The 23,666-nt window shown below is 37.3% G+C and overlaps 1 protein-coding gene across 1 annotated transcript in view; it reads left to right on the top strand.

Moving 5' to 3' along the window:
* The window catches only part of stk10 (serine/threonine kinase 10), a 65,733-nt gene extending 44,662 nt beyond the window's left edge, over positions 1-21,071 (top strand). Inside the window, exons 10-19 of the mRNA XM_039688091.2 lie at positions 5,714-5,835; positions 10,651-10,774; positions 12,820-12,999; positions 13,723-13,815; positions 13,917-14,046; positions 14,132-14,256; positions 14,346-14,534; positions 14,631-14,756; positions 18,459-18,572; positions 20,748-21,071. Of these exons, the coding sequence (XP_039544025.2) occupies positions 5,714-5,835; positions 10,651-10,774; positions 12,820-12,999; positions 13,723-13,815; positions 13,917-14,046; positions 14,132-14,256; positions 14,346-14,534; positions 14,631-14,756; positions 18,459-18,572; positions 20,748-20,888 (1,344 nt within the window). The 3' untranslated portion in view covers positions 20,889-21,071. The remainder of the gene's footprint in view (positions 1-5,713; positions 5,836-10,650; positions 10,775-12,819; positions 13,000-13,722; positions 13,816-13,916; positions 14,047-14,131; positions 14,257-14,345; positions 14,535-14,630; positions 14,757-18,458; positions 18,573-20,747) is intronic.
* The last annotated feature ends 2,595 nt before the right edge of the window (positions 21,072-23,666 follow it).

Below are 23,666 nucleotides of genomic sequence, written 5' to 3'. Positions count from 1 at the left end.
ATTGAACATGTATGTTTTACAATTTGCAGTATGACGTTATCCATTGCTAAATTATGGCTCAGCATAGACTAGCTAACCACAAAGCTAGCTAATGGTATCATCAGTCTGTTCTGTTGTGACAATAAAAGAAACATGTTTCTTTTTAAAATGCATTATCATATTATTTTAGTTAAAACTCATAATAACTACAAATTACTAATGTTAGGGAAATCTGTTAATGTTTTGTTGCGCGTTTCTGAAATAAAATAAATAAATAAAAAATATCGGAATAACGGATTTTAAAAGCAAAAAATATTTGTATCGGTATCGGCCTTCAAAATCTTTTATCGGTCGGGCTCTAATTTTAAGGCCCCCAAACCCCCGCTGTTGTGTCAATGAATGGACAAAATGCATAGGTTTTTTTTGTTTGTTTGTTTTTAGTAGGGTTGCACGATATATCGGCCACCATATCGGTATCGGCCGATATATGTTCATTTTTAATGTTATCGTTACCGGCCCAATAAGAAAATTTGGCCGATAAATAATGGATTATTTCCTCCAGCTGAGACACTTTGATGGTTTTTTGCTTGAAATATGATTGGAAAAGGGGAAAAAAACAGTCAACATGTGCAGCACAAGTCTGTGATATAAATGACATAAAATTATGAGAACATTATAATCGTGTGTTTGGGACATTATATAAATGATGTAAAAATTTGGATTTAAATTTATTGGCCAATATATCGGTTTTCGGCTTTCAAATATAAATTTATCGGTTATCGATATCGGCCAAAATTTTCATATCAGTGCATCCCTGATTTTTATGACATACACTACTAGTTTAGTGTGTGTACATTTTGTTTTGGTTTTGTATAAATTGGCCATATTTGCGCCAGTAATCTCTATTAAAGCATAGTGATCTGGAAAGTTTCTAATACAAATTGTTTTTGGTGCGACTAATGCTTCCCACACATGATTTTAGCTCTGATTTCCCACTTGCCGACAGTTAATGGCAATCACTGGCAAAAGACAAAATTTAAAGGAAAATCTGTGCTCGTTCGCCTGAGTGACGATTGCTGTATTCGAATAATCAAAAACGTGATCTCTCATTTGGCGCTTGTTGAATGTTAATTTTAGGCCCTGCATGTTCAAAATCCATAGTTTTATAGAATCCATGTTGTTAGAAACCACATAGATGGTTTCTACCATGGAAGTCCTGATGGTTTAGCAGTGGTTATAGAAGAGCACGGTCCTAGTTGTGCTTTCAGGATCTTTTTAGTTTTACTGTATTTATCTATTGCACTTCTTATAGTTGTTACTGTTGTTAAGTAAATTTACATCTGCATCCCTACTCCAACTCAATGCTTAAATGTGTTAAATGTGCATTTCCATGAGACAAAACGTATAATATTATTAACTTCTTGTTCAACCAAACTAGGGATGCACTGATAAAACATTTTGGGCCCATAACCGATAATTCTTAATATTTGAAAGCCGGTAACCGATGTATTGGCCGATAAAGCTAAATCCAAATTATGATATAAATTTTCAACGCCTAATAACAAAAAAAGTCCCATGTCCCAAGCACACAATTATAAAGTTCTCATAATTTTATGTAGTCTATAATGACACTCTTTAACATACTTGCTTTACTAATACTCTCACTTCCACTCTATGTGGTCCTCTGTTCACGGTCTCCTCAGTCGGGCCACCGTAGAACAGAGCCCTGTTTATGAGAGCTGGTGGAACGTGCTTTGGGCGGGTCGACCGGCGTACACACAGAAGTACAGTGAAGGTACAGAGCTCAAACAGAGTCCAGCCTGTCTCACGCATCATGAATGAGCTCTCTCTGCACCGCTGGATGGATCGATGTGTGTGCTTTACATATATTTAAGCCTCAAGTAGCCCTTCATTGACACCAAACCAGAAATGAGTTGGGCTTTGCTTAGCATTGTCAGTAAAACGATTAAAATAGCCGTTATTACGAAGAATGGTAACACTTTATTTGAAGGGGTATGCATAAGACTGACATGACACTGTCATGAACATGAAGGAGTCTTTATGAATGTTTATGACTGTTGTCATTAAGCGCCATCCGGTAAATTATGACACTTTTAAATGCAATGTTGACATTGTTTAAAATGTCTTTGTTATGACAACTTGACTTTAACCAAGAAATTATAACCTGTCACAAAAATGTCATAACAGGTCTAATTTTCAAACTTAAAGAAGTTATTTAGCTTTGTGTTAACATTACATTACCCTGTCATATGTTATGGTTGGTTTTAACTGTGACACCATAACTCTGTCATGAATATTTTACTTGTCCTCAAGTAAAGTGGAACACATTGTACTAGTTATAAAGATGTCATTAAGGGTTATTACACTGTCAAATGCTGTCAAACAACAGTGTCATTAATATTTCCCCTTACCTCAAGTAAAGTGGAACACGTTGGACTAGTTATAAAGATGTCAGGTTAACAGGTTATGATTTCTTTGTTAATGTCAAGTTGTCATAACAAAGACATTTTAAACAATGTCAACTTTGCATTAAAAGTGTCATAATTTACCGAATGACACTTAATGACAACAGTCATGAACATTCATAAAGACTCCTTCATGTTCATGACAGGTGTTATGTCATGTTTAGTGTCATGTCAGTCTCTTTTTTTCAAAGCTCTTTTCTTAGAAATGATGTACCGACTGATTTTAGAATTACAGGTTGCTTTCCGAAGTATCTTGCCAAGCAACAGTCCTGCAATTTATGGACAACCCTACAATTTATGCTGTAGTTTCTGTTTTATAGGTTTAACAAAGCAAAATCCTGCAAAAACAAAGTGTTTCCAGGTATCCCTGAAGCCTAAGCAGATTTACAGAAAGTCATGTTAATGTTTATAGTATTTTTACTTCATGCCTTCTAACCGCATTCAGCAGATGATAGTGTAGGCGAGTTTCATTTTTGCAACAATACAAGCAATAGACTGATATACTATATAACTGATCCATTTGAGTATACCGTGTGTACGTGGATTAATTTGGATGTACTATATTCCTCTCTGTTATAATATAGTTTAGCCAGCAACCATATCACCCTGTAGCCCAAGACTGGTTGCCCACTGAAGCTAAGCAGGGCTGAGCCTGGTTAGTACCTGGATGGGAGACCTTCTGAGAAAGCCAGGTTGCTGCTGGAAGAGGTGTTAGTGAGGCCAGCAGGGGGTGCTCACCCTGTGGTCTGTGTGGGTCCTAACGCCCCAGTATAGTAATGGGGATACTATACTGTCAAAAGAGCACCGTCCTTCGGATGAGACGTTAAACCGAGGTCCTGACTCTCTGTGGTCATTAAAAATCCCAGGATGTCTTTCGAAAGAGTAGGGGTGTAACCCCGGCATCCTGGCCAAATTTGCCCAGTGGCCTCTGTCCATCATGGCCTCCTAATCATCCCCATATATATATACCAATTGGCTTCATCACTGTCTCCTCTCCACCAGTAAGCTGGTGTGTGGTGAGCGTTCTGGCGCACTATGGCAGCCGTCGCATCATCCAGGTGGATGCTGCACACTGGTGGTGGTTGAGGAGATTCCCCCCTCTATGTGAAGCGCTTTGAGTGTCCAGAAAGGCGCTATATAAATGTGATGAATTATTATTATTATTATTATTATTTATATTTTGTAACGATATAAATAGTTGCACATTTGAGATTTGCTATATTTCTTTACGTGAGTTTACAGTATGTTTGCAAGTAGAGTAGAGAATGAACTATATATGCAACTTTTAATAAATGGGCGATAATATAGTTTAAAGTCCCCGTGAACCGGAAGTTGCAAACGGTTTTACTCTAGCGCTCCTCCTCTCCATCTGTCGCTCATAGCAAACTAACGGTTTGAGGGGAGTGGTTAAGCGTTTCCCCACCCAAACTGTGAAACCTACGTCATCAGAAAAAGAAACCGTTCCAGACCGGAAGTAACTTTTCAGATTTTGATTAAAGATTGCTAAGGTAAAACATTTGTTTTAATATATATTCACTTGCACGGATTAATTGTTCACCACAAGACTAGTAATATGCGCTAACAAAGTAAATAGGTTCAATTTTGATTTCATGGGGACTTTAAAGATTTCGATTTCGATTAGTGCTGTCTGAAAATTCAGCTTTTCCATCACAGAAATAATGTACATTTTAAAATATATTAGGACAGTCAAACGATTAATCGCGATTAATTGCATTAAAAATAAAAGTTTGTGTTTACATAATATATGTGGGTGCACTGTGTATAATTATTTTATATATATAAATACACACACATGCTTGTATATATTTAAGAAATATTTTCATGTATATTCTGTATATAGACTTATATATCATTTATATTATTTATAAATATAAATATTTTATATATAAATAATATTTTTTTCTTAAATATACATGCATGTGTGTGTGTGTATTTATTTATATATATATATATATATATATATATATATATATACACACACACAATAATTATACACAGTGCACCCACATATATTATGTTAACACAAATTTCGATTAATCGCGATTAATCGTTTGACAGCTCTAAAATGTACATTACATTTTTTTACTGTATTTTTTATCAGTACCATCCCTGATATGCTGTTGATTTACAAAATTATAATAAAAAAAATATGTCTCATCTAAAAGATTTAGTTTGAGGTGTGATCATCTAGGTAGAGTAGTTAAACATGTTTTATCCGCATAGACTCATCATGAGTGAATCTGGTGTTGAACCCTGAACATTACTTTAAATGAAGTCAATTCATTTGTTGCATGTTTCAAAGTGCTCGCCTGTGTCAGATTTTCCATCCATTTCTCTCAAACGCTCTTTGTCTCTGGTCCATTCAGTATTGTGCATCAGTCACTGAGGATTTGTTTGTGACTCCAGAGAACAGCTTCTTTTCTCATGTTTGCCATTTTCCCAGTATGATTCAGAAGTTTAACTCTCTCTTATCCTTTAGTTTTGATGCTGCACGATCAAAAATGGTTCAACAATGATTTTAGCAAACATTAGTGCACATATGCACACTTTACCACCAAAACCACCTCGCAGGAAGTGCAAGGTTTGCGCGCTTCGGACAGCAGGCTTCGACTCACTATCGAGTGTACGGCATGAAGACGACAGAGGATGTGGCTGTTTGCTCAGCTGGGTTAAATAGACACGAGTCTTTGTGTTGTTTGCTGAAAAGTGACGGCATTTATATGACAAGATCCAATAAAATACGATTGCAACTGTGTCTAAATAAATTAATTGAATTCAGTGGCTCTGAAACTACAAAACATCTTTGCCTTTTATGTTAGTTAGTTTGTAATCCAACAAATATAATATATTATTTATTATTTTTTCTCATTACAGCAATGACTTGCTTATTACATTTCCATAAAAAGGATGGCACGATGGATTTGTGAGATTAACCCTCATAATCTCTCAATCATGCGTTCATGAGCCACTGACACTTCCTGTCAGAACTGGCTTTACAGGATACCAGAAATCGCACTGCTTCCTGTTCATGCCCTTTGTCTCAGTTTCTCATTTCTTCTTTCTTTGTCCAGTCCACCCGTTCCTTACGCTTCTAGTTCTATCAGTGCTAGTTCCTTCACGTCGCCAAGCCATGTCCCATCCACAGTTCCCTTCAATCTTGCTACCACACCCATCACAGTTTCTGTTTCTTAGTTTCTCTCATTTAAATGCATTTGTTTTTTTAACAGGACTCCAAGAAGACGCTCAAACGCACCCGTAAGTTCTTGGTTGACGGTGTCGAGGTGAGCATCACCACCTCCAAAATCATCACCGATGATGAGAAGAAAGACGAGGAGATGAGGTTCCTCAGGCAAGTCCACGCCATCACTCGCTTTAATCAAGCTTTTTGAAAAAATTAGAAAATTCTCATTCTCACTCATGTAAGACTTTTGTTCATCTTCGGGAACACACACGAAGATATGATTAATGAAATCTGAGGGATTTCTGTCCGTCCGTTGACAGTCTACGCAACTACTACTGTCGCTTCAAAAAAAGTCCATAAAGAGATTGTAAAATGAATCCACATGAACTTAATCAATCAGTTTAGTTCACATTTTCTGAAAACACAATCATTTTATATGAGGAACAGATTGAATGTAGGCTTTTATTCAAATTAGGGGTGTCAGTTTAACGCGTTATTAACGGCGTTAACGCAAACCCATTTTAACGGCGTTAATTTTTTTTATTGCGCGATTAACGGTCTTGTTTAATGTTTTTCACATGCTTTTGCAACAGGACGCGGCATGCGTCCTGATCCATTTCGGCGTCTCACGCTCGTCATCCACTCAAAGCCGGCTCGCAAGCCCAAACGTGTGTTTGCGGCGTGCCTGTTGTTTTGTTTCCGTTCCAGCTAGATCCGCTTGCGCTTTTCGAAGAAGCAACAAAACGTCCTCGCGCGGCGCAAGCCATTGAAATGAATGGGTTTCAGATTCGCAGCGCGAGGACGTTTTGTGCCGCACACACTCGTTTCGGCTTGCGAGCCGGCCAAATAGTAACGTTACGTTTGAGTGGATGACGAGCGCGAGACGCCGAAATGGATGCCCTAAGATTCGGAATGGAAAGTTTACTTTTAAAAAGTTGCCAAATTGTCCCATTGACAAGACCAAGTGATCTGTGTGTTTTGTCGTTGTGAACTGAGCTATCATCATCGCAGCACATCCAGTCTGAAACACCACTTGATGATGGCCAAGCAAACACACACACACACACACACACACACAGATGATGCGAATTCTCCACCCCCTCGTCAATATCAGGACCTCGTCAGTATTTCTTTCACCCTTTTATTGATAGACAGTGTTACATTGTGTGAGAGATTATTTATATATGTTAGTGTGAAATTGAACACTATTCCAATGTTATTTTCAATAATAATAATAAAAAAACATTTGCACTAAACAAGCCGATCCACTTTTCCATGTTGACAAGAGAATTAAAATGAGTTTAAAATAATGTAACAAAAAGAAATCAAAAGACATTTAGAATAGATAAAAATGTGCGATTGATCGCGAGTTACCTATGACATTAATGCGATTAATCGCAAGTTACCTATGACATTAATGCGATTAATCGCAAGTTACCTATGACATTAATGCGATTAATCGCGAGTTAACTATGACATTAATGCGATTAATCGCAAGCTAACTATGACATTAATGCGATTAATCGCGAGTTAACTATGACATCAATGCGATTAATCGCGAGTTACCTATGACATTAATGCGATTAATCGCGAGTTACCTATGACATTAATGCGATTAATCGCGAGCTAACTATGACATTAATGCGATTAATCGCGAGCTAACTATGACATTAATGCGATTAATCGCGAGCTAACTATGACATTAATGCGATTAATCGCGAGTTACCTATGACATCAATGCGATTAATCGCGAGTTAACTATGACATCAATGCGATTAATCGCGAGCTAACTATGACATTAATGCGATTAATCGCGAGCTAACTATGGCATTAATGTGATTAATCGCGAGCTAACTATGACATTAATGCGATTAATCGCGAGCTAACTATGACATCAATGCGATTAATCGCGAGTCACCTATGACATTAATGCGATTAATCGCGAGTTAACTATGACATCAATGCGATTAATCGCGAGTTAACTATGACATTAATGCGATTAATCGCGAGCTAACTATGACATCAATGCGATTAATCGCGAGTTAACTATGACATCAATGCGATTAATCGCGAGCTAACTATGACATTAATGCGATTAATCGCGAGCTAACTATGACATTAATGCGATTAATCGCGAGCTAACTATGTAATTAATGCGATTAATCGCGAGCTAACTATGACATTAATGCGATTAATCGCAAGCTAACTATGACATTAATGCGATTAATCGCGAGTTAACTATGACATCAATGCGATTAATCGCGAGTTAACTATGACATTAATGCGATTAATCGCGAGCTAACTATGACATTAATGCGATTAATCGCGAGCTAACTATGACATTAATGCGATTAATCGCGAGCTAACTATGACATTAATGCGATTAATCGCGAGCTAACTATGACATTAATGTGATTAATCGCGAGCTAACTATGACATTAATGCGATTAATCGCGAGCTAACTATGACATTAATGCGATTAATCGCGAGTTAACTATGACATCAATGCGATTAATCGCGAGTTACCTATGACATTAATGCGATTAATCGCGAGTTACCTATGACATTAATGCGATTAATCGCGAGCTAACTATGACATTAATGCGATTAATCGCGAGCTAACTATGACATTAATGCGATTAATCGCGAGTTACCTATGACATCAATGCGATTAATCGCGAGTTAACTATGACATCAATGCGATTAATCGCGAGCTAACTATGACATTAATGCGATTAATCGCGAGCTAACTATGGCATTAATGTGATTAATCGCGAGCTAACTATGACATTAATGCGATTAATCGCGAGCTAACTATGACATCAATGCGATTAATCGCGAGTCACCTATGACATTAATGCGATTAATCGCGAGTTAACTATGACATCAATGCGATTAATCGCGAGTTAACTATGACATTAATGCGATTAATCGCGAGCTAACTATGACATCAATGCGATTAATCGCGAGTTAACTATGACATCAATGCGATTAATCGCGAGCTAACTATGACATTAATGCGATTAATCGCGAGCTAACTATGACATTAATGCGATTAATCGCGAGCTAACTATGTAATTAATGCGATTAATCGCGAGCTAACTATGACATTAATGCGATTAATCGCAAGCTAACTATGACATTAATGCGATTAATCGCGAGTTAACTATGACATCAATGCGATTAATCGCGAGTTAACTATGACATTAATGCGATTAATCGCGAGCTAACTATGACATTAATGCGATTAATCGCGAGCTAACTATGACATTAATGCGATTAATCGCGAGCTAACTATGACATTAATGCGATTAATCGCGAGCTAACTATGACATTAATGTGATTAATCGCGAGCTAACTATGACATTAATGCGATTAATCGCGAGCTAACTATGACATTAATGCGATTAATCGCGAGTTAACTATGACATCAATGTGATTAATCGCGAGTTAACTATGACATTAATGCGATTAATCGCGAGCTAACTATGACATTAATGCGATTAATCGTGAGTTAACTATGACATCAATGTGATTAATCACGAGTTAACTATGACATCAATGCGATTAATCGTGAGTTAACTGTGACATCAATGCGATTAATCGCGATTAAATATTAAATATTATATAAAATATTAGCAATAAAATATTAGCACTAATTCAAATATTGATCAGCGAGCATAAACAAAAGCTTAACCGGCTTGACACGCGAGAACAAACCTCATTTGTTTTGTTATTTCTTGCTAAATCTCAAACGTGATGCTTAACACGAGATTTAACCTCATTGGTTCTTGCATGTCAAGCGAACATGCTTAAGCTTCCATTCACCATATGTGGGCGTAGTTGAATGTGTATATGTGAATAAAAGTGGAAGTGTTAGTTATGTGTAGTGTGAATGGTGAGACCGAAAGCTCTCAGATTTCATTAAAAAGAAACATTTGTATTTCAAAGATGAACAAAAGTCTTTCAGGTTTGGAACAACATGAGGGCGAGTACATGATGACAGAATGATGAACTAACCTTTTAAGAGGAAAAGTTTTCTACTTGATCTTGCATCTCAGCGGAGTAAACAGGCTATTTTAGGTCTCAGGTCCAAGACCTTGTCCGTCCCGAATGGGACATTAATACACAAGGGGAACTTTGTGTACAGCCAGAGGAAGTGGACCACTTTTAAAGGGCAAAACAAGAGCTCAAATCTCCCTTCAACAGATCCATCATCTGAATCCTTGTGAACCTTTCAATCTAGCCTTCTCTCTTGAAGCACCTCAGCTGGTGGTAGTAGATTACACACACACACACACGCTGCTCTCGGTCCGCACCTACAAACAATGCCACTGCTGCCATCTAGTGGTGTGATCGTGTCCTGCATGAAACACACATAGCACAGCTTCACTTCAGTCTCACAACAAACATGTCCGGATCATATTTGACCTCAAAATCAAAACACAAAATCAGCCTTCTTAATAATAGACTTCATTGTCCTCAAGCAAAATGCAATGTATTTCTTTTGGTTTGGTGATGAAATATGACTGGGGCTTGAGATCTACCCCCACATTAAATATCTGTGTGGAACATTCCTCTGGTCTCTGGCTGTCAGTGAAGTCATGCAATGAATGAGGTGGGGGTGTCTTTCCCATGAGCCCTCTGTAGTGCTCTCTGTGGAAGAACAGACTATTGCTGCATTCTAGACATTCTTTGGTTGGCGGGAGACTTCACATTTTCAGCTTAAAGGGATAGGCCACCCAAAAAAGAAAATTGCGTCATCATTTACTTATGTTGTTCCACTTCTTCTGCTGAACACAAAAGATGATGTTTTGAAGAATGTTAGTAACCAAACATTTGAAGTGGATCAAAAAAAGCCGTCCTAAGACAAGAACGGGTATTGTTCGAAATTCATGTACTTCAAATGTTGAGTACTGTAGTTTTGGTGCCCATTGACTTCCATTCAGCGATTCTGACGTCTGCGTTGATTGATCCACACAGGCGCCAGGAGCTGCGAGACCTTCGTCTCCTGCAGAAAGAGCAGCATCGTGCCCAGGTCGTGCTCAACCTGAAGCTGAAGGACCAGCGGGAACAGATGCAGCGCAGATTCGACCAGGAGATGAATGTAAGAGTCACAGATCTCCAGCACAAGCAGCTTTACGCTGAACACACTGCGTGTTTGTAGTTGTGAAGACAGTTAAGCTCACTTTAAAGACGTTATGAACGGGCCTTCTTAAGACATCACATGTAAATGGGGTAAAAAATGTACTATATACATATAAAAAACTGTACTGTGTATACTGTGTGTGTGTGTATATATGTCTATATATCAAAAAGAAAGAAAAAAAAACACTGTGTGTGTGTGTATATATGTTTATATATCCAAAAAAAAAAATGTCTAGAGGACACCTAGTAAAGGAGTTCTGGTGAAACTGACTGTTTACCTTTCGAAATTAATAAATAAATGCGCTTGCTACATCAGCTGTGAGTAACCATAGCAACAGGCAGTCAAAGTATACGTTTACAATTTTGATGATTTAAATATAGGTTAAAAGACGCCCCCATGACGCCCCACAAGCCTAACTTACATGAATATAAATATGTGAAGTTTCTGGCTTGAAAGTTAGCTAAACTGAAGGGTTCTACGGCTATGAATATCTCCGCTTGCTAAAGAAACCGGCAGGCGTAAACAGGGAAACCAAGTTTTTGTTTGTAGAGCTGCAGTTGTAAAAGAACACGGAAGAACACTGTAGCCGGAGCAACTTCTCTTCATTAATGTCTATGGCGAGTTCATGATGTAGCTCACTCGTTCATTTTGAACATAAGTGCAGCAGTTGATGCAACGGCGTTCTGTTGCGCGAGCGTCCACTCGCACATAAGCGACCATATAAAATTTTTGAAAAATGGATTCATGATACTAGTAGCCTACTCGTTCAACTTGTAAAATTTTTTTCTCCCTGAGAATAGTTTATATCACTCAATTCTGACTTTATATCTTTCAATTTTCGACTTTATATCAATCAATTCTGACTTTATATCACGCAATTCTGACTATATCACGCAATTTTGACTTTACAACACGCAATTTTGACTTTATATCTCAATTCTGACTTTATATCTCGCAATTCTGACTTTATCTCGCAATTCTGACTTTATATCACACAATTTCGACTTTATATCAATCAATTCTGACTTTATATCACGCAATTCTGATTTTATATCTCGCAATTTTTACTATATCTCGCAATTGCGACTTTACAACACGCAATTTTGACTTTATATCACGCAATTCTGATTTTATGTCTCGCAATTTTGACTTTATAACACGGAATTGTGACTTTATATCAAGCAATTTTGACTTTATATCTCAAAATTCTGACTTTATATCTCAAAATTTTGACTTTATATCTCGCAATTCTGACTTTATATCACACAATTTCGACTTTATATCAATCAATTCTGACTTTATATCTCGCAATTCTGACTATATCACGCAATTCTGATTTTATATCACACAATTTCGACTTTATATCAATCAATTCTCACTTTATATCTCGCAATTTTGACTTTATAACACGGAATTCTGACTTTATATCTCAAAATTCTGACTTTATATCTCAAAATTTTGACTTTATATCTCGCAATTCTGACTTTATATCACACAATTTCGACTTTATATCAATCAATTCTGACTTTATATCTCGCAATTCTGACTATATCACGCAATTCTGATTTTATATCACACAATTTCGACTTTATATCAATCAATTCTCACTTTATATCTCGCAATTTTGACTTTATAACACGGAATTCTGACTTTATATCACGCAATTCTGACTTTATATCACGCAATTCTGACTATATCTCACAATTCTGGCTTTATATCTCGCAATTCTGACTTTATATTTCAAAATTTTGACTTTATATCTCAATTCTGACTTTATATCTCGCAATTCTGACTTTACATCTGTGAGAAAAAAAGTCAGAATTGTGAGATAAAAAGTCACAATTGTGAGATATAAAGTCAGTTACCTTTTTTTATTTTTCATTCTGTGGCGGAAACAAGCTTCCATACATATGTGACCAATTTGGCTGCAGTCTGGAACCGTGACTTCATGCAGTTGAAATGTTGACCAGCGCTGATGTGTTGTTCTGCGGCTTTGCTCACAGGCCAAGAAGAAGTTCTTTGACACGGAGCTGGAGACCCTGGAGAAGCAGCAGAAGCAGACCATAGAGAAGATGGAGATGGACCACACCACACGACTGCGGGACGAGGGCAAACGCATCCGTACAGAGCAAGAGAAAGCCTACAGCAAGTTCCAGGACCAGATGAAGCACAAGAAGAAGGAGGCGAGTGAGCTACACCCCAAACATACACACACACACATATATATTCAAAATATACTTTATTGGCCCCAAACATTCAATTTCAATGATTTCCCAAACGTTAGGGTTAGGGTTATGGTTAGGGTTAGAAACTGTTGCACGAAACTGTTGATATCAAATTAATGTTTTTGGTAATTTCCATTATAAATATGAAATATATTCATTCATATATTTGAATGTGTAACTAATATTCTAGAACTTTACTATTTTAATGTAATGTATATTGAAACCTGGCTTCGTTGTAAATCTCGTTAATCAAATAATTGCTAAAATGATAATTTTTTTTTTATTTTGCTAATGATAATGTAAAAAATATGATTATTTTTCGAATGGTGGCGATGAATTTGACATCGAAATTGACAAATTGAAATTTTTCTGAAGAGGAGTAAATATCTAAAAAATAATATGTTTGACTTGGATGATGAAATATGAAGTCGCTAACATCCCACGTAATGCTCTCTTGCTTACAATATAAACTAGTGCAAGAGTCCGCATCATCATGTGTCTAAAATATTAAAATCTGTTGATCTAGCATTCAAGCGGTCCGCTATTTTATTCCAGATGTTTCTTCTGATTAGAGTAACGCCACGTCACGTGACCACACAGCCCGTTATGGGGCCATTCTAGATAACTCTTGTGTTGAATTTTCCAGTTTGAAGTAAAACACTTACCCTCGTTTGGTCTCAGGTCAAACAAGAAGTGGAGAAACTGCCCAGGAATCAGAGGAAAGACAGTTTGAAGGCCAAAATGAACAACTTTCAACAGCTGAAATCCAACGAGGTTTGTTTATCATGGACAGAATCATCCATTTCAATGGCCAATCAAACACTAGGAAAGGACCAAAGAGGTCTGACTTTCATTCTTTCCGGCTCTTTGTTCAGGAAGAGAAGTTCCTTGCGGATCAGAGGGATCATCTGGACTCGACTCTGAAGAGGATCATTGCTGAAAACAAGCGGGAAATCTCCGAGACGGAGCGCGATTGCCTCCTGAAGAAACAGGCTCTACTCAGAGGTATAAGTGCAGACCGAGAGTCACGGTTTCCGAAGAGCTGAATGCAGACGGCGCCTCTAACCCGAGCGCTCTCCTCTTCCCTCAGATCGAGAGTCCACTCTCTGGGACATGGAAGAGAAGAACCTGCACGAGAGACACCAGCTCCTCAAACAGCAGCTGAAGGACCAGTACTTCATGCAGAGACACCAGCTCCTCAAGAAACACGAGAAGGTGTGTGTGTGTGTTGTCTCAGTGTGTTTAAAGCTTGTGCTGTGTGTTAGTGCTCTGACACTGACCCATGTGTGTGTGTGGGGTCTCAGGAACAGGAACAGATGCAGTGTTATAACCAGCGCATGATTGAGATCCTCAAAGCTCGACAGCAACAGGAGAAGAACAGACTCCCGAAGATCCAGCGCAGCGAGGGCAAGACACGCATGGTGATGTTCAAGAAGAGCCTGAAGATCAACTCCACCGGAAACTCAGCGGAAGACCGCGAGAAGATCAAGCAGGTGAAGTGTGTGTGTGTCCTCTCAGAGACTCCTCTCTCGGCCCGTGTGTTTGTGTGTGTGTCCTCTCTGAGACGTGTCTCTCTCTCTCGTGTTCAGTTCACCAGGCTGGAGGAGAAGAGGCAGAAGGCCGAGCGACTGCACCAGCAGCAGAAACATGACAACCAGATGAGAGAGATGATCAGCCAGTGTGAGGGGAACAGCCGAGAGCTTCAGCAGCTGCAGGTCACACACACTCTCCTCTTCTTCAGCCCCGTTCACACAGTGCTGGGCGGTAGACCGGTTCATAGCGGTGTTTATTAGGGCTGGGTAATAAATATCGATTTCTCGATACTAATCGATTCTCATTTTTACGAACCGATATCGATTCTTAAATCTCAAGAATCGATTAGTCATCCTGTTTCATTTGAATGAATTGAACTATGTATCGCGGCTGCGCGCATCCGAAAAATCGCAATAATCTTTGCCCTTTGTTACTATTGATATGAAACAAAGTCATTTTTCAAATTACGTCCATTTTCTTTAGAAATTCAAAAACATGAATAACGTTTTGGCGCTGTGGCGTGAGATCGCTCTTAGCAGCGCTGATCTCTCTTCCGGCTTAATAATACCAGTTACAGCGCGAAATAAACATGAACGAGCATCTGAAAGTGTGTTAAAGATAGAGTACAACTTATCTAAATCCGTATCATGTCACATTGATTCGCTCAATCAGCGTTTCAACCGTGGAAAGACGTCAGTTAAACAGCTCGTAATCAATCGTCATATTTACCTCAGAAAACCCACATAAACTCGTTAGTCAGCTAGAAAAATAACTCTAGAGAGGAGCATTTTGCTAAATATATACACCATATTACATATGCATTATAATCTTAATGTTCTTCAATATTTAATGCATATTTGAATAAATCTGGCAAGTTTTTATGACAGCCACCATTTAAATGTTTATATTTCATATAATCTTCTTATTATAAAAATAAATAAAAGTGTAATTTAAGTGTTTGTATAGCTACAAAACAGTTTATTATTATCTTCATATTAGGCTAATGAAGTCTATAGGCTACAACTAGACTCCCATAGTTTACAGCATTAGTTAAGAGATTTGATTCCCTTGAGAAAATTTGCCATTTATTGTAACTGATATCCAAAATAATCGATATTGAATCGAATCGGGATCGAATTGTGAAATTTGTGTCAATACCCAGCCCTAGTGTTTATTTTTGTTATGATATGAATTTTTAATATACCGCAATACCAGTGTCTCTGTCTGTTTGAGGGGGCCTTTTCACTGTTGCACTGGTCATACACAGCTGTGTGTGTGTGTGTGTTACTGTAAAGGTGAAGATGGATGGGTTACACTATAATTGATAGCTGTCAAATTATATTACAGTGTTTCCCACACACATTGGTTCTCAATATTAACACTGTTTGACATCGCTGAATAAACATGAGCACTGCATGTTTCAAAATCGTGGCGCGGGTGTTTTTAAATGAATGTTTCTGAAGTGAACCTACAGTCTTTAGAAGAGTTTCAACGTTATTTTCATTTAAAGCTACACTGTGTAACTCTTTTAGTTTTAGGGTTGCCACCCGTCCCTTAAAATACGGAATCGTCCCGTATTTGTGAAGTAAACAGCGCGTCCCGTTTTGAATCAATACGGGACGCGGTTTGTCCCGTATTTCCGAACGCATGATCCCATGCAAATTATGCCACCCGCATTCTGTGAAGACTCGTCCTATTCTACCCTTGATTGGGAAATACTCGCTGTCATTGTTGGTTTGATTGGTTTGTTTAATATACCATCAGGTTCAGGGCCAATCAGAGTCAGAAGAGGGCGGGTCTTGATGCGTCCACCTCTGAAACGAAGTGTGTGCAAAAGTACCGACGAGAGTGGGAGGAAACAAATACTGGAAAGTGTCAGTGGCAATGAGTAGCCTAAATAAGTTATCATTAGAAATAAGAGAGATATATATTTAATACATATTTAATAATAAAAATGTGCATGTTGTGGAGAAATTAAAAACCTAGAGAATGTCATCCTGTCTGAATACATAAATAAATACATAAATAGATTTTCTTACCAATAATACAAATAGTCATATCAACAGACATAATTTTACATAGATGAATAAACAAATAAGGATTTTATAGTAGCCTATAGATAATAGGCTACTAATAGTAATTATAATAAAATCAATTTCACAAGAAAAAGGTAGAGTAGTTAATTTGCGCATGAATGCATTTTAGTGTCTTTTTTTCCATGGTGACGAGTCTAGAGAACATGCGGTATAGGCCTATTGTTTTTTGTTGTTGTTTTTTTCTTTGAAAAATAAATATATAACATTAATACTATTCCATACATTTGTCAAAGCTTGGTAGACAGCTATTATATTTGTTAATGTTATTAAACAGATTAATAAATACATTATAATTGGTATTATTAAATATTAACCATATATGCATACTAAATTATGGTCATATCTGTAATACACACTTTATGGCAATTAAAAGAAAGTTTTAAAAGTGCTACATTATTTAAATAAAAAATAGACAAACAATTACATAACAATTTCAAAATGAAATTCAAAATCAATGTGAGTAAATAAAAACAATAAAAATATCCCATCCATGCAAAATTGTCAAAAACATGATTACTGGTTCATATATATATATATATATATATATATAGTAAATAAGTAAAATAATAATATAAAATGTTTTCTGTTGCAAGCTCACATGTTTTCTCTTGGTTTATTGTTGAGCTGTCAAGTTGTCATGTTGAAATAACCAGTTCCATACCCTTGACACATTTTTTAAAATTCATTTAATTATTTATTTATCTCGCGTATGGGTGTCCCTTATTTTGCCTCACTGAAGGTGGCAACCCTATTTAGTTTATTCTTAGCTAAAAACACTTAGTTCTTTTAAAAATATATGTATCTCATTAATGTATATTTACTTCGTTCAAGTAATAAAGTATTGTCGTGAGTATTCTCGCATATCATACCATTGAAAATACATACGGGTAAGGGGTTCTAATGTCTCCATCTTGAAAGTACATTAGCCAAAGAGGGACATACCCGTTAATTCAAGCTTCGCCTTTCGCGTTTATGTTCGAGTTAACACTCATGGACGAGGTCGAACTGGAAGCCATGTTAATCTTGGACTACATTGGCCACCGTAGGAGTTAAAACGAAATCGGAATTGAGAGGAACAGAAACTAATATTCCCACAGTGTAGCTTTAATCTTTCCTGATAAAGCAGCATTTATGAGCGTTGTGCTGCTTTGTGTACTGTCGTTACCGGGAAACCGCTTTGTGTTCAGCCGCTACCGTGGAAACCGCTGTTTGAGTGACAGACCTACAGCGCCTCCTGCTGGACCTCTTTATGAAGAGCGTCATTTTGTGCAAACCTGTATTAATGTGGATTTCTCTAGAATATTCACTCAGTCTACTGCAGTATCTCCTCTCTCAATCAGCAGAAAATGTGGATAACACCCAATCAGAAAAAAAAAAAAAAGTAATGCCTACTGTGAAACCGGTATAATAATAAAATAAAAGTGATATAAATGTATATATAAATCATATAATATAATTGTTTGGTCAAACCACCCAGCACTACATTCACACATATTGTGTAGAACACAAAAGGAAAAGATAGTTTGATACATGTCTGAGTGTATTTTGTTTTCAACCTCAACATTATCTGACACACTCTTTTTTTTTTTTTTAGAAGATAAGCTATGAATTAACTATAAACTAAGTTTAAAAAACTATTTTGTTACTGTAAACTTATAGTATTACCTGACATTTGTGTGTTGCATCGCGTCTCCCTGAAAACTCAAAGTTTTGTGGTGATAGTTGTTTTGTTTCACACTTCACGTGTCTGACTGTGTGTGTGTGTGTGTGTGTGTGTGTGTCCTGCAGAATGAGAAGTGTCACCTGCTAATAGAAAACGAAACGCAGCGTCTGAAGTCACTGGACGAGCAACACAACCAGCAGCTGAAGGAATGGAGAGAACACCTCAAGCCCAGGAAGAAGGTCAGAGGTCACTTTCACACACCGAGTTACACACGTCTGGAACCTGAATTACAGAAAAACAAACATAAATTGAACTCAACCATTCAGAAGTTTGTGGATGTCCGATTGAGCCGCTCATGGTCTTCATGCATTTATCTGGTGAAAAACAGTCAGAATAGTAATATTGTACGGTTTAAAATGTCTGTTTTAATATTAGACTTCGATGAATTGTCTTATTGCAGTTATTTGATTTAATCACAATTATTTGAGTTAACCACAATAATTGTGTTGGTTATGTTTGAATTCACATTTTGCCGTTGAAATGAGGGAGATTTTCTTTTGCGGGTGAAGTGTGTGTGAAGGTTACACCCGTTCTGGAGCGCACACAAACATTTTCAATTAAGGGGTTAACTTGCATTATGGTAAAAATTTCCATCTTCATCATTCTAAACATTCTTGGTCTAATGCTCTTTATGACATGAAGGCTTGAAGGTTTAATCAGACGGCATTTTTATAGTATGTTATATTTTACTATATTATATTATATTGTTCAAGTTTTCTGTGCTCCAATTAAAGTTGAACAAAAAGAGAAATATTTTAAAGTCCGCCTGTAGTCAATAATTGTATCCCTGCATCTTTGATCACTAAAATGATGCATAAAAAAAAAAAAAAAAAAATGTGTTCATGCCTTCTTGAATGTAACTCGACACCCTTGCCTCATTTAGTATACGTGGTCCTATGAATATGCAAATGAGCCCCGCCTCCACTCACTCAGACATCCACTGGTTGACGATGACACGTTGATCTGATTGGTTACAAGGTGGTTTGTGACGTCAGAAACACCAGCGATTTCAAAGCGTGTTTTTGAGACTGTCTTTGGTTCACTGCAGTTTTAAGCAGAAAATACTTGTGAACAGAATATGAATTATGAATTTACACACAGTTTGTCTTAAAGCATATTAACAACACCACATAGACACATAAACAACATTGAAAGCTGGATTTTCACCTTTCACCTTCTGATATAAAGAGTGCCTATAATCATGTGTTCTGGAGAAAACCATGTGTTTTGTGTTGCGATTTAGACTCCTCTTTCAATTCTTTTACTTCTGCTCATTTTTTTTTATTTTTTTTATAAAAGATCAAAAGGATTTACAATGCAGATTTATTTTCACAGCCATTTCTGATCATATTTACCAGGGGTGCTAATAGTTCTGACCACAACTGTAGATTATGGCATTTTATTTATTTATTTATTTATCAACAAAACTTACAGGTGAAACTCGAAAAATTAGAACATCGTGCAAAAGTTCATTGATTTCAGTAATTCAACTTAAAAGGGGAAACTAATATATTATATGCAATGTGAGGCATTTCAAGCCTTTATTTGTTATATTTTTAATGATTACGGATTACAGCTTATGAAAACCTTTTCACAATATTCTAATTTTGAATTTGGGGTTTTCATAAAGTTCACTTTGAAATTAATTTTTGGCATGTTTTAGCTTACCTCAAGGGCATCCAAGATATCAGTGTCTTTGTTTCCACAGTAGTTTCAATTTTGATATTTTTAGGTCAAACCGTTCTTGTCTGTCAGTCATATAATGGAGGTCTATGGTCACCACCTCAAAGAGCATGCACAGAGAAGTCAAAATTATACATGATTTAATGACTCGTAAATGTAAGTACACATTGATGGCCTAAGACACGAAACGAGCGGTTTGTGTGAGAAAACGAACAGTATTTATATCGTTTTTACCACAAAGCGCCCGCGTCCTCAGATCACTTGGACGTGGCTGTGGTTACAAGAGCGATATAAATACTGTTCGTTTTCTCACACAAACCGCTCGTTTCGTGTCTTAGGCCATCAATGTGTACTTACATTTATGAGTCATTAAATCATGTTTAATTCTGACTTCTCTGTGCATGCTCTTTGAGGTGGTGACCATAGACCTCCATTATATGACTGACAGACAACAACGGTTTGACCTAAAAATATCAAAATTGAAACTACAGCGGAAACAAAGACGCCTACATCTTGGATGCCCTTGAGGTAAGCTAAAACATATCAGAAATTAATTTCAAAGTGAACTATCCCTTAAGCTGTACGCCATAATCCTGTCAGTTAAAACTGTCAGTTATTGTCGTTTGGATGTGATTTGTTGTGTAGTGACCGTGTGACGTGTTCTCTCTCAGGTCCTGGAGGATGAACTGACTCTGAGGAAGAAGGAGCAGGAGATCTTCTTCAGGTTGAGTGAAGACTTGGAGTGTGTGAACGTCGGCTCGCCGAACAAACTCACCAAGTTCCTTCCGTACGTGGATTCCTCCACCACATGAGCGCCACACACACACTCACACATCCAGATCCACAACAAGTGTGTGAGCTTTTTTATTTGTGTTGGAGGCGTCACCTGATACACGTCAGATCACACGATGCTGAAGCGTAAAGCCAAAGACGCGTTGAAAGCGATACTGACACGCTCATGATTGACGGACAGTTCTCTGCTCTATATAGACAGAGGCGAGAGCTGGGATGAAGGGATTTTGTTTGATGAATAAGAAACGAGGGCATTGTTTCGTCTGACAGTCTCGCCTTAGTTAAAAAGCTGTCGATCTTTCGAAGTTGGTCGAAGCTGGTGTATTGCCAAACATATTGTACAAACCTTGCATATTCTTATATATTTTTATTTTTTCTATGATCATTTAATATATATATATAGAAACTTTATAGCTTTTCTTTTATAACCAATTTTGCCCTTGTACAAATGTTTAAATGCTGAAAAATGTTTTAATTAGTTTGAACCGCTTCACAGAAGCATCGTTTTAATTGGTACTTTAAGTTATTTTCCACGTTCGTTGGATGTTTTAGTTGTTTTATGTACGAGACGACAGCTCATTTGCCACTTTTATTACTCTGCAAAGTTCCCGAACTGTGAGTTATCGTCGACACTCTTACTGTAACGCATCACACTGGACAACACGGGCCAAACTTCCAGACTCTGGCTTGAGGATTAGTTTACGTTGGCATGGAGTTGACATTTAGTTTAGTTTAGTTTATCATCGGCCATTTTGTCACCTAACTCAAGTGCAATATGTGTGTTTTTCCTCTAATGTTGTGTTGAGATTATTTTACAAGCGCTTCCATTCTTTAGCCATCGGATGGGTTTATTTCCCCAGTGTCTGACAATAAGGTACTTGGATTTTAATCGTTTTATTTTTATTTTATTTGTATGCACAATGTTGGTCATTCCTGTTTGAATCTGTAACTCTGTTTAACCAAAGGTTCAGTGTGGATGATGATGATGCCTCGAGATCTCCCGATGTAAGAAACTGTTCTCCTACAAGAGTATATATAATAAATGAGATGTTTATTATTCATCAGTTCTTTCATTGAGTTATTGGTATTAGACATAAGTTTGTGGTTCACTTTTAGAAAAACTTTTGCTGATAATTTACTCACCCCCATGTCATCCAAGATGTCCATGTCTTTCTTTCTTCAGTCGAAAAGAAATTCAGGTTTTTGATGAAAACGTTTCAGGATTTTTCTCCTTATAATGGACTTCAATGGGGTCCAAACGGTTCAAGGTCCAAAAGACAATATATATATATTTTTTTAAAGTTTTATAAGCTCAAATGGTCGCCTTGCTCTGTTCTGTGATGCACGTTCATGACTCTCCTGTTCGAACTCGTTTATCAAATGAACAAATCTTTTTTTGAGTCATTTGGTTCTTTAAACGAACGAAACGAACGAATTGACTTGGAAAAAGATTCGTTCATTTTGAGTTCTTCCACTGAAACTGTCTTTTGGACCTTGAACCGTAAAATAAATAAATAATAATATAACAATAAATCTTGCATGTCACAAAGAACTTGTTTTTCCACCTCCACGAATGAGACGAGTGTTGTTCATTATATCCTTGTTGAGGTAAATTGTAGTTTTGCTTCCTTAAACCCCCGGTCTTACATTAAAAAGATGAAAAGTAGTATTTAATTAAATGCATTTATGGTGAGATTACTACATTTTATTGAATTAAATGCATGTATGGTGAAACTAAAACATTTTCAGGTCAATCTGAGTTCATTTTGACCACGAACCGTGCGCTAGTCACTTAATTCAGCGTTTGCAGCCCAGCAGAAATAGACTCGGCGCGGCAACGATCTCTGCACTGCTGTATACGCACCGCAACTGGAACGGACCGACGGACTGCAGCGTGAAAGCTCTAACCTGTTGACATGGGTATGGAAAAAAATATGCACCGCATACGCACTGCAAACGGTGTGTATGTGAAACGGGCGTAAGCGACGAGAATACTTTTTGTGTGAAAAAACAAACAAAAATAACGACTTTATTCGACTATTCCTTTTCTTCCTTCTGGGCCTGAGACGAGACTTCAAGAGATTTCCACGACGCACGCGCGAGAACTGAACTGAAGTAGTTGAAGGAGATCGCAGTTCTCGCGCATGCGTCGTGGAAATCTAAGGAAGTCTCGTCTCAGGCCAACAAGGAAGAAAAGGAATAGTCGAATAAAGTCGTTATTTTTGTTTGTTTTTTCGCACAAAAAGTATTCTCGTCACTTGATAAACTTATAGTTGAGCCACTGTAGTCAAGTTTCATTCCCTTAGGTAGCCTATGTGGTTGTGATCCAGCTCTCAAATTTAATCAAAAATATCTTCATTTGTGTTCCGAAGACGAACGAAGGTCTTACGGGGTTGGTACAGCATGGGGGTGAGTAATTAATTACTTAATTTTCATTTTTGGGTGAACTGACCCTTTAAGGTTGTAAAATTTTTTCCAAAAAGTTTGTCTATATTACTTCTAAATGCTTTTCACTTGCACACGGCCGAGATTCGGCACATGTATGGCATATCCACACTGTTTACTGGCAGACGTTTGTATAGTTTCAGTGGAGGAACTCAAAATGAACGAATCTTTTTCCAAGTCAATTCGTTCGTTAAATGAACCAAATGACTCGGAAAAAGATTCATTCATTTTGATAAACGAGTTTGAACAGGAGATTCACAAACGTGCATCACAGAACAGAGCAAGGTGAGCATTTGAGCTTACAAAACTTAAACTTTGTTATTCCTCCATCCATCCACCCCTTTATTCTTCTG

The sequence above is a fragment of the Pimephales promelas genome, chromosome 19 (genome assembly GCF_988280905.1).
Source record: "Pimephales promelas chromosome 19, fPimPro1.hap1.1, whole genome shotgun sequence".
Taxonomy (NCBI): domain Eukaryota; kingdom Metazoa; phylum Chordata; class Actinopteri; order Cypriniformes; family Leuciscidae; genus Pimephales; species Pimephales promelas.
The sequence above is the reverse complement of the archived record's forward strand: the minus strand, read 5'-3'. Positions and strand labels throughout refer to the sequence as shown.